The sequence below is a fragment of the Pungitius pungitius genome, chromosome 10 (genome assembly GCF_949316345.1).
Source record: "Pungitius pungitius chromosome 10, fPunPun2.1, whole genome shotgun sequence".
Classification (NCBI taxonomy): Eukaryota; Metazoa; Chordata; class Actinopteri; order Perciformes; family Gasterosteidae; genus Pungitius; species Pungitius pungitius.
The window spans coordinates 649558-661751 of NC_084909.1; the positions used below are offsets into that span (position 1 = coordinate 649558).

General features: G+C 43.1%; 1 protein-coding gene across 3 annotated transcripts in view; it reads right to left on the reverse strand.

Annotated features, from left to right (window-relative positions):
- The window catches only part of lrp1bb (low density lipoprotein receptor-related protein 1Bb), a 209423-nt gene that overhangs the window by 39851 nt on the left and 157378 nt on the right, over positions 1-12194 (reverse strand). For all 3 annotated transcript variants that reach the window (XM_062565194.1, XM_062565193.1, XM_037487848.2), the window contains exons 58-72: positions 10464-10645; positions 10121-10320; positions 9833-10021; positions 9578-9726; positions 9285-9378; positions 8948-9064; positions 8536-8655; positions 7690-7809; positions 5723-5839; positions 4559-4665; positions 3019-3151; positions 2539-2645; positions 2274-2406; positions 1667-1789; positions 1384-1506 (exon numbers count right to left, since the gene is read on the reverse strand). In XM_062565194.1, the coding sequence (XP_062421178.1) occupies positions 1384-1506; positions 1667-1789; positions 2274-2406; positions 2539-2645; positions 3019-3151; positions 4559-4665; positions 5723-5839; positions 7690-7809; positions 8536-8655; positions 8948-9064; positions 9285-9378; positions 9578-9726; positions 9833-10021; positions 10121-10320; positions 10464-10645 (2014 nt within the window). The remainder of the gene's footprint in view (positions 1-1383; positions 1507-1666; positions 1790-2273; positions 2407-2538; positions 2646-3018; positions 3152-4558; positions 4666-5722; positions 5840-7689; positions 7810-8535; positions 8656-8947; positions 9065-9284; positions 9379-9577; positions 9727-9832; positions 10022-10120; positions 10321-10463; positions 10646-12194) is intronic.

Sequence of the window (12194 nt, forward strand, 5' to 3'; positions counted from 1 at the left end):
CACACGGTTTTGGGGTTGATGAGACAGCAAAGGGCTCAAAGCCTGACTAATGCGGAACCGAATATGCTGCTTTCAGTTTTAGAAAATTCTGAAATGTGCACCAATGGGGACTGAGCTCATTGATAATTATTTACCTATATTACCGTCCCTTTTACTTAAATGCATATGGAAAATAAATATGATTATCTATGCAAATCAAATACATTTGTAAACTATACTGAATGCTATAAGGGTCAGTTTGTTTGTTTAATTATTAATTTTAAAATGAATATATACCAAAGAAAAAAAACAAATTGCTGTGCCACAGAGGTGGAAGGTGGGATTGAAAGGATGGATGGAGGGAAAGAAGCTAATGGAGTGAGGTAAGAGATGGATGGATGTATCAACGGAACCAGAGAGGAAGATGAATTGACGAGAGGAGGAATGAAAGAGTGAAGGATCTTTCTCTCCCGTCTGCTCGGTGTGATCGTCACACCGGGCTCGTGTTGGGGAAACATGTCAGGAGACTAAAAGAAGGTCGGCAGCTGCTATGCCGTCGGGCAAACTAGAGAAGATGAAAGCCATTTTCAACATAAAAAAACAACCAACAATGTTAAGTACACCAAATATTTTACAATGCGGCTGTGAGACGACAAATTAGGGTTCAAAATATTGGAATAAAATTAAATGTTAAATCTTTTGCATTATGTAAAACTGTGCTGAGTTGTATAATTGTATGAATTTCTAATAGATAGTAAACAAAGTTCATTCAGTAGTTGGATGAAAAAAATCCTCTTATGCCTTTTCAATTAACGTTTGACCCCATTTAATAAATCCTCAGTAAAAAAACGCTCGGCCTGCTCACATTTATCAACCTGGTCAGTGTTTTTAATCCATAACAAAGGGAGTTAAGTAAGAAGCTCATACGCCTAATGCATCTGAGCGATGAGTGAATAAATCAGAAAAGAATAATGTGTGTCATGTAAGTTAAACAAGATGAGATGGAATAATTGCTCTCTTGTAGTAGCAGTAGAAGTGATGATGCGTCACTAGTAAGCACGGATTCTTCTCAGGGTTCATAAGCTACAACAGTTGGGAGCCACGGATTCGGAAGACAGTTCTGAGTTCACTATCAAGATTTGTATTTAAATCCCTTTCTCCATTAAAAACCAACACCGGTCATGGGTTGCCAAGTTCTCTTCCAGACCTAATTAATATTTCGAGTTGTACTCTCTGCACCTCTGTGGGTCAGGGAGAAGTGCACCAGGGGAGCAGGACTATCTAACAGTAGAAGCAGACTTATACCCTCTTCAAAAAGGGACAACAACCTGAATAGTATTTCTGCACCAAGCTCGCTTGGTGCAGAAATATAAATCAGATCCCTTTGGTGCATTTCGTGCTCACCACACTTGTCTTCATCCGAGTTGTCACCACAGTCATCCACTTTGTTGCAGACTTGGTCCGTGCGTAGACACACGTGATCATTTCTGCAACGGAAAGGCCTTGTGGGAGGGCAGGGAAGCTTCGCTGGAGATGAAAGGACAACAATAGATGTGTCTTTCAAAACTGCGTTCGTTCTCGTACGAAAATGACATTTTCCCTCTTGGAGAAGAGAATAGTAGTGGTTTATAAAACATGCATCAACTGTCTTCAAAGGAAAGCATCGTGAGCGACACTTTCAACCCACCACACATGTCTAAGTCCTCGTCAGAGTTGTCTCCACAATCGTCTTTGCCGTCACACACCCACGTGTGGAGTTTGCATAAGGTGTTGTTGCAAATGAACTCATCAGCCCGGCAGAAGAAAGCACCTGAAATAACACAAATGAGCCTTTCAACGCTGCACCTCGGGTGGAAAAGTGAATTCAGGGTTGTGAGACAATACGTCTAAAGAACGCTGCATGACAGAAGCAGAGGACTAGTCATTTAACATAATGATCCACAGAGCCCTGAATCATTTCCCCTCCAATATCACAATGGATTAATCTCATCCCAAATCTTAAAATCCCTACCTCAGCCATGTGCTCAACTTACCCGCCAGATATTATTCTTCATCGCTGTGTCTCCTTTATATGAAATACTTTGAAACGGTTCACATGACTTATCTGTGCAACAATACTAAAGTCTTTATTATATGAAACACTTTAAATCTGAACTTCTGTTCAAATGTGCAATATAAATACACTTGCCTTGCCTCAATGCAGTATCACGATTTGAGCTCCCCCCCCCCTTATGATGACAAAGAAAATTGCACAACACATGAACACACTAATGCGAGGTCCCACTCATCCCGACCCTGGCTGCAGTTCTCCTCGTCGCTGTGGTCCATGCAGTCCAGCGCGTCATCGCAGCGCCAGCGCCGAGGGATGCAGTGGGCCCGGTTCAGGCAGAGGAACTCGTCTTCTCTGCACTCCTTTACGCATCCAGTCTGTCAGCAAAGAAACACAGAGAATCATGGCAGACGTCCGTCCTCGAGGGGGCTGTCAGCCGCAGTCAGAGGAAACCCAAACACGCCATCTTTCGGGTTGCCTTTTGGAAAATCTTGCGAAGCTGCGCTGACCTCATCGGAGCCGTCCAGACAGTTGTCATGTCCATCGCACCGCAGGCTGGCCGACACGCACCCGCCGCTGGCACACACGTACTCGTTCACGGAGCACGAAGGGGCCGCTGGAGAAGGACAACGTGCAGCAGTCAACACTGTGCCTTTTCTCGACTAAACAATCCCCCGACTGAAGACTTCTCAGTTTTGGAAAACTCCACATGGAGGTTATGTCCCGGCATGATGATGTCCAAAAGATGGAATCAATTAAAGAAATCTAATATTGTATTGCAGAATGTTTTATTATAGCATGATAGGAAACAATTCTCTTCTGTATCTGACGGACGGGATGTATCAAAATAATGTATAGTTTCTGTTGAATTTTTTAACATTTTTCTTATTTGTTACTATGGATAACATAGAAATGCACCAAGTGCATCGAAGAACAGTTCTTTAAACTAAATACAATTCCTTTAAAAGCTGCAGACGATCGTAGTTCACCTGTTTCCTGGCAGTTTTTCTCATCTTCTCCCATCTTGCAGTCTTCTTGACCATCACACAGCCACTTGAGTGAGATGCAGAGGTTGTTGTGGCATTGAAACTGGTCCTCCTCGCAGCGTTCCTCACAGCCTTTCTGTAAACGCACACAAACAAGGAGTAACGCAACCATGTGGCATAAAATCATACTGCGCTACATGTAATGAAGGAAACCCCTTCAAATGTCTGAGAAGTATCTGGATGCACGATGTTCCTTCCCCGAGGCGGCGTTTGCGGTTTGTTGCCTTCGGACTCAGAGGCTTGAAAAAGGTTGCGTATGTGAAGAGGCCCTGGTGCTCTCAGGGATGTACTCTAATCCTATTTTTAAACTTGAATTGCTTGAGGAGCTGCCAAACAGTCTCTCAGGAGAACATTTTTATTTATTATTCCCTTTCCTTTTCACTCACAACATACGGGGGACATCATGTTGGGTTCAGACTAAATATCACCAGCGTATGTGACAAAAATGTTTGGTTTTGGTATTAATATTATTTGGGGGATTTTTGGTAAACGAACAAGACAATAACTACTTCATAAGTAAATCAAAACATCTTCCAAATATATAAACTTGGGCGTAATGGATTGATGGAATTATGGACTGTTTTTAATAATGTCTGTTTGTGATAACAGAACGGAGGTCAATAGGATTCTGCTTTAAAACGGGACAAAACAATCAATGGATTCCAGTAAAATTCCATCCTCAGATAAATATGAGCAGTTCAAACTATAAAAATATCTACTCCATCATGGCCGTTATTAATAACTACATTTAATAATCACTGGGTGTTATTTGCTGATTGAAGGGTGCACTTCTTTCCTTGGACTATTTTGCAGGGGGGAGACAAATAATAAAGGCTTGATTAGGGTTGCACGGCTTTGAATGAAATACATGTAATAAAGCTTTTGTCGTTGAATTTTACATTGCACAGAATTATTACCACTGATGGTGCTTTTTTTTTTTAAAGAATCCTGCAATCTCTTTACAGCATGCAATGCTTGTCAAAAGCCCATTCAAGTTACAATGGCAATTAAGAGGTACGAAAATGAAGACATTCAAGCTAATTTATCAACAAACAGGTACTCTTTGTTTGGCTGAAAGGTTTGGGGGATTAGGAGACAAAGACACAAGGTATTTCACGCACTTATGTACTGGATGATCAATAAATCCCACACAATCACAGGGGAATTTTCCATGCTGCATTGTTAGAATATAGAGACTTTAATGAGTGGATTTGGAGCAACACAATAGTGCCAGGAATAGTCCAGTACTACCTTTTGGATTAGGACATTTAGTCTGTGTTTGAGTAGCTCGCACACAGTTTCACGAGATGTTGCAGTTATTTTCAAAGGTAATTTACCTTTTTTAGCCAATATATTGTGTAATAGCTTGTAACAGAATAAACAAATGAGCTTGGAATTATTCCTTTTTGCATTGTTAAAAAAAAAGACATGACCTTTCTCTTTGATTCATAAGAAAGTGGTACAATGTATCAGAAACACTCGCCTCGTCCGAGTTGTCCAGGCAGTCATAGTCTCCATCACAGCGGAATCGGGAGGAGATGCAGTCTCCGTTAGCGCAGGCAAAGTCCTTGTGGTTGCAGGTGACTGGTTCTGAGTTGAGAAGAACAGATGGAAAAAGAAGCAGTCTGGCAGGGTTCTCTAACTGTACACGTAACAAACGTACGTCCCCCCCCCCCCCCGATGCAGTGCTCGGCCAAATGTTCAAGCGTTGAAAAAAAACATTCATTCCAGCTAATTAAGAGTCATTCTGTATAAGAATTGGGCAAACTGGCAAAGCTGATTAGTATCAAGATTGTGAAATTCATTCGTTGCAGGGAGACATACTTCCTGAAGCCAAAGAGCCATTTAGTGCGAGTCTGTCCCCAAGGACAATATTAGGACGTAGCTAAACAGCTGCATCAGATCCAATGTCTGGGCCCTCCCCTTGTTATCATGGATGGTTCGTTAAGGCGGTGTGTGTGTGTGTGTGTCATGAGGTGTGCTGCATGGGAGAATCCCATGATGCATTGCAGCCTCTCCACTGTCTGCTGGTCCACCTGCTTAATTCTTTGCCATCCAACACTTGACTGGCTTTTTATTTGCATTTTAAGTGACAATAATTGGTATTGGTAATAAGGATCTTATAAACAACGTCAATTATGCATACTCAGCACACAAAAAGCCTGCATGTAGTCACATACTGTAAAGGCAAACAAATCTCTCTCTGTCCCTCCCTCCCTCCCCATCCCCATCTCCCTCCCCCGCGTGGGTCACCATTGTCACTGCATGAATAAATCAAAGTTTTGTTTTAAAAGAGTCGATGAATTACCAAACGAAGGGAAATATATACGCTTGGCACATTACAGACAAAAGATAATATTAAGAGCCCAGGAGCCCGAGCTTCACATTATTCTCAGAGAAACAGCACTGATAAATAAAATAAAAAAGACTGCTTTAAAGAAAAGAGTTGAGCCGGGCTGAGTCGACAGTGGGAAGAATCCTCCATGGTGTACAGCTACAATGGTGTGCGTGTGTCTAAGAGAGAGAGAGACACTCGGGTGTCTTCAGTCAAGTCCATTTCTTCACTGCTTAAGTGCGTGTAAAAACATCAACGGTGTCTATAAACGAAGCCAGTGAGCTGCCAGAGAGAGAGGAGTCAGGTACTCACTGCAGTTCTCCTCGTCTGAGTTGTCTCCGCAGTCATTCTGGCTGTCACACCTCCAGTGGTCTGGGATGCAGTTGTTATTCTCGCAGCGGAATTCATGGGGTCCACAGGTCTTTTCATCTTTTTCATCAGGAGCAAACAAACATGAAGATGAAAATGGCTTCAAAGGGCATGAATATTAATAGTGCGCTAGCTATCACATTTTCTACGTGTAGTAATCATCGTTTCCTCAGGGTTCGCCTAAGCAAGTCTGACACTGAGTTCAAAACACAGTGTGCCCCCCCTGGAGGCTAACGCACCGTAAGATGAAATACCTGACTCTGCTACCAATCATCCTCCACACAATTTGGGGACAGGAAGTTGGCAAAAATTTAACTTTCTTCAAGAAAGCATCCAAGAAAATGAGAGAACACAACAGATGCTGAAGCGTCTGGTTTTTGAGGTCTGTGGTTCTGTTCCACTGTCCTGTGAGAGCTCATCTTCTGGTCATTTAATAAAGAAAACAGGTGGAGAGAGTGGAGAACATTTAAGCTTAAAAGTACATTGGTCACTTGAGTTGAAGATAATGTTTCCTTCTCAAAACACCTGATTACTGGACGAGGTCAGAATTCAGGCAACAACAACTCAACACAATTCAATAAACAGCACTTCAGAATGAATAATGGTTCTGAATCGGGCATTCCAGTTTTAAATGTTAATCGGCAGAATGATCCATCTCACTCGCATTCCCAGAGAACAGACGCTTTGATATTTGCTCCAGCAACACTTCCCTCAGAATGGCTTTTCAAAGTCAAACTGAGAGCCTCCTTTAGAAAAAGTCATTTTAGCGCAGACACCATCAGGGATAATGGCCAAGGTAACGCTGTTATCAGTAGGGGGAAGAGCTGCTTCAAAAGAGGAGGGTGGAAGATTCTGCCTGGATCTCTTTCCAAAATGACAGCAGGAGGAGAGAATCCGGAGGGAAAGCGTCAGCGAGCAGCAGCCGAAAACACAAGGCAGCAATTCATTAGGCAGCAGCTCAGTCAGTCACTAACAGCTTATAAGAGATGTGAGGCCGGGAAGAAAAAAAAGAAAAACCCACAATCCTTCACTTCTAAGTCAGAACTCATTACGGTGCTAACAAGGAAAACTTCCTTAACCAGTCTGAGGTAATACAAAGTAAAAACAGGAGACAGCTACAGAGCGGCAGCATCTCCTTTGAGATTAAGTGGTGAGAACTTTGTAGGTGTTGAAAAATCAGATGACGCAAACACTGCAGATGATTCAGTTTGAAGGGCTGAAGTCAAAAAGTCAGTAAATTACACGAAAGCAGCAGCGAAACCTCCACATGAAGCCACAAAGGAATCTATGGAGAAGACGTTTGAATCATCAAAGACAAAAGGTGTGGGAAGACACACGTGCTGAAAGGGCCACCAATGGCAGTTATTCTTCCTCAAAGTATAAATAGAAAACCGCTGGCCTCCGCCAGCTAGGGGATGATCTGTCCTACGCCTTCAAGATAATAAAACATGATGCTGTACATTCTGAATGAGTTCATGACTGCAGATACTTTATCTTCCGTCTCTTTGACAGAAACAACTGTACAACTTCAGATCTTTGCATTGCAGTGGAGTCGTCCAGGTCCAAGAACTCCGCAGAGGCGTGTGAAGCAGCTATAACCCTGGTGCACAGTTCCCCAGGTGATCTGCCCCAGTAATAATGCCCTTTTGTGTGTTTCTGAGGTCAGCATTTAAGATTGCAGACTGCTGAAAATGCCGGGCCAGCTGAGATCGTAATGCTGAGCTCCTACTGATGAAAGGGACAGCTGTCCTTCAGGACATCCTCCATCATCCCATCACCAGTTAGACAATGAGAAGTACCAGAGAGGGAAGCCGAGTGTGAAATGAATTCAGATTAACTTTAAGTTATTACTTGAGAATAAAGTGAGGCTGTGTGATTCATGGCCGAGTGGCGTTTTTAAAACGGCTCACCGCAATTAGCCTCGTCCGACCCGTCTGTGCAGTCCGGGTCCTCATCACAGACCCAGAGTTTGGAGATGCAGTGCATGGAGGCCTTGCACTGGAACTGGTCTGGGGAGCAGGTGCTTTCAGCTGTGGGCAGAGAGACAGGAGGTGTGGTTTGGGATGGTGGAAATGACCCGAGTGGCCCGAGTCCAATTACAGACCACCGTGATACAAGTTAAATAAGAAGCATTGAGGCCGCCATTCATTCCTCAAAAGGCCTTGCAGACCTTTATAGTGTGTTACTAAAGCAAGGACTTGATTGTTATAAAAGCTCACATTGTTTCAGATTGCATTTTAATTTCAGTGGTGCAGTGCTCATTAAAAATGTGCATTCAAAATCACATCCAATCATTGTGGAAGTCTGAGAAGGGGTGAAGTGATTAGCTTCACTTTAATTAAAGCCTTTTTTCTGAGTCTCTTTCTCCCCCTTAGTTTCTCGCATTGTCTGCTGCCACTCTGATCCCTCTTGCAATTACATGCAAGACAAATGCAGTAGTAAAAAAGACCGGGTGTGATATGGGGCAAGATATTCTGGTCATTTACATAGCGTCAAAGAGAATGTGTGTGATTAATATTGGATCCCTTTTTACAGGAACAGCCAATAACAAGGACTGCAACTTACTTACTTTTTGATATTTGTCAGTATATCGTCATCATATACATCAAATGGCATGTCAAAACTATTTAGCAATATTATATATAATATAATATAAATAAAACCACTAAAATGATCACGTCTTTTATCGTGTTATTTTGACTGATCCAAAGCTCAGTAAAGACCGTGATCATTCAAATAATAACACAGCGCCTTACGGCAGTCCGTCTCGTCCTCTCCGTCTCCGCAGTCATCCTGACCGTTGCAGCGGAGGTTAACAGGGATGCATTTCTGTTTCCTGGTGCACTTGAACTGGCCTGACAGACAGATGTATGTCTCTGGAAAAACAACAGAAGGGAATGAGAAGCAATGTTTAACGTTTTTGTAAACACATTCTTCTAATCTAGCATTTTAGATCAGCGGTTTGCATTGAGAATTTACCTGATTTGCATGATGCATTATTGCATGTTAATTAATTACTAAAAATGATTTTGTTTCATTCTCTGCTGATGAACAAACTAATTTATTTTCTGATTGTTTTAGCGCTAATTAGTAGCTGAAAAAAAAAAAAAACATAGCGCCGAGGTGGACGCACGATTAGCAGCATCCAGCGAGATATTCCGTCCTTACCACAGTTGGCTTCATCGGAGTTGTCCCCACAGTCGTTCTCGCCATCACAGATGAATGGAGGAAGAGCACAAAGGCCGGTTCCACACTGAAAACGCCCGGGTTGACATTTGAATTCAGCTGTTGGGGGGGGAAAAAAAACATAATCATAACTACATCTCAGGGTTTGTGCTCTGAAGATATAAATCACTGCCGAGCATTGTGTAAATGCCGTTAAATGCTAAACATACATCGAACAGACTTAAAATTTAAAGTAGAAATGGGCGAATTCAAATGTAATATCCCTCAAAGCTCAAAGGGAGGGGGCTTTAAAGCCAGCCCTAAATAACATGGCACTCACGGCAGTCAGTGGGCTCATCCGATCCGTCCCCACAGTCGTCCACCGTGTCACACTTCCACCAGAAAGGGATGCACTCATCCGTCCCACAGCGAAACTATGAGTAACACAGACAAATGTACAAATTAAAGAATTGAAATATTTGACTGGCCTGTTAGGATCCAATTTTAGCTACCAACCATTCGCCAATACCTACAGTACAGGCCAGAAGAGGACAGCATATGAGCGTGAGGCAACTTGTGGTCAGGACAGAAAAGCATCAGCAGGGAAAAACCAAAGTGGAAGGTTCCACTGACCTGACTGGAGGTGCAGTTGGAGAGGCAGGTCTTGTTGTCAGCAGCCAGGTAGAAATTAGTGGGACAGGCACATTTGTGTTCTCCGCCGGGGGACAGAAGACACAGGTGGCTGCACCCTCCGTTTGCGATCTGACACTGGTGCTTGGGAACTGTTCCAGAAGGACACATGAACACGGGCGAGTTCAAACTGTGCTGCACCAATCGTGTCCTTCTTAGAGCTGCGCACGAGAGGATAGGAAGAGATGGAGTTCGTACCTTCAGGCTGGCGGAGGGAGTGGTAGACCTTGATGGATTTGATGGCTTGCCAGGAGTTGAGGAGCTCCATCCCTTGAGCGCCGGTGGTCTTATGAGCACGTCGGAGCGATTTGGACTTTCCGTCCGTCCAATAGATAAAGTCCTCAAACAAAGTCAGAGCCATTACCCCTTGGATGTGATCATAAGACACTGGAGAGGGAAGAGACGGCCACGTTAAGCCTCAAATTAGGTTTGCGCTTCTCATGGGATGACTTTCCCAGACATGGTAACCTCCTCTTTGAGTCCCACCTTTTCGTCTTTGGGTGCCATCCATGTTGGCAAGCAGGATGTGGTTGTCGTCCGCCCAGTAGAGCCTCTTGTTGGTGTAGTCGATAGTGAGAGCGGTCGGGCTGTAGATCTCCGTGTCAATGATGACCGTCTGCCCTCGGCCGTCCATGCCAATGCGCCCGATGTGAGGGGGTTCACAGCAGTCTACCCAGAACACGTACCTGGCCAGAGGTATAGCACAAAAAGAAACTCCTCTAATGAGATGCTCGATGCAACGGATTCCAAGTTTATAGACTGAAAGGAGCATCTCCATCCCTGATCTCCACCAAGTTGCGAAGTCAATCGTTATTAAGAAAAGACTTACCCTGTCTGGGGGTCCAAAGCTAGATCCGTAGGGTTCTTGAGGCTCGATGTGATCAGGGCGGTAGGGTAGAGGCCGTTGGCTTTGGACACTTCCAACGTTTTCCTTTCCGCATCACACCAGTACAGATTCTTTCCTATCCAGTCCACTGCTAAGGCGCTGGGCACCGCGGTTCTGTGGACGATCTAGTAACGCGGGGAGAGCAGGATCGCTTTCAGCAGGAAGCTCGCTCAATTGCTCAGAATTGATGTAAATAACTAGTATGAATAAGTATTGTCAAAATTGTTTTTCATTGGTTTACTACTGTTAAACGTAAGAGCACAAAAAAAATGTCTTACATCCTTATTTTAACCCTGGCAGGAATCAAAAACACCTTTAGTTCAATGTGTCCGGAGCTGGAAAAATGTCCCCAGATATTAATCTACACCTTGTTCCTGTGCTCGAAAGGGAACGACGGTTTCTAGTCCCTGACAGTCAGATTCATTCATTCATTCATGCGAAATTGTGTGAAAAAAGGATATCTTTAGCATGCGTATAAATGAGTTGCCACTTATCATCTTAAGGTATGTTTCATTTCTCAGGCATGTGTTGCCACATTTTGTATTACCAACTGTTTGCATGTTGCATTAATTGACAGCACACAGAGTTTAGCTAAATCTGAACTCTGGTTAAGGTGTAGTATTTTGCCCGATCCAGACTTGACCAATTAATTAAGGTCCCAATGTTGCTTGACCCATGCATATTTAAGCCCAACGCAATTCCAATCATTTCTGCTGCTCTAGCTATGGCAGTGACGTCATCAAGAATAAGATAAAAATGAACCTCGCTCTGTGGGAAAACCTTTTGTTCCCCCAAATCACATTAAAAAAATAGATTTTGGTTAGCATTCACAGCTGTACTTGCTGCTGGTATAGATACATAACGTCAATGCGCATAAAGGGTTAGAGTAAGGCGTTGCAGAGGAATGTGTACTGAATAATAATCATCTCCTGCATGCACAAAGTGGTTTGACCCGGTGAATACGAATGAACGAATGGTGGACTGTGTATTCAAACTGTATATTCAATTAGAAAACAATACATGGTTTGCTGAAAAGTTCCCATTTGTATGCGTTAACTCTGCAATTGAAAATACTGCGGTTGAATCAGGCAGGGTGGAGGCCAGCAGAGGATCAATAACGCTGTTCACTTCACTCCACTAATCAATGTCAGCCATTTAGTTAAAATATAAGTGAAGATATTCCTCTGATGAAACAAAATCGGAGAACTATCTAACTCCATCAATATTCCCACATCAGTCTGACCTTTGAATAGATAAAAAGCAGTTGTTTAGAATAAACAGTCTGTGTGCCAGCTGGCAGATACAGCCAATGCCTTTGAAGCCCCCTTTTACAAAAATATAAAATTAAAATGCTAGCCGTGCAATCTGTCATTGAGGAACACTGTATGCTTTTAGGCATTTTCTGTCACTGATTGCAAGAAAATATATGGTGTCGGCAAAAGACTTTAGCCGTCCCCGGAGCAGTAACTTGGACAAAACTGAGCTCAGACCAGCAGTAAAGTCTCACACGTTGCGCAGCCCTTTTCAGCACAAGTTAATACTCATTACATAAACTTCATTCATAAAATCTCACTATGGATCAAAAGGATTGCTTCATGTTGCACTGAAGGTTACCTTAACATTTAGATGAGGCTCATCAAAAGACAATGAATACAGAGACCATTAATGTTGGAG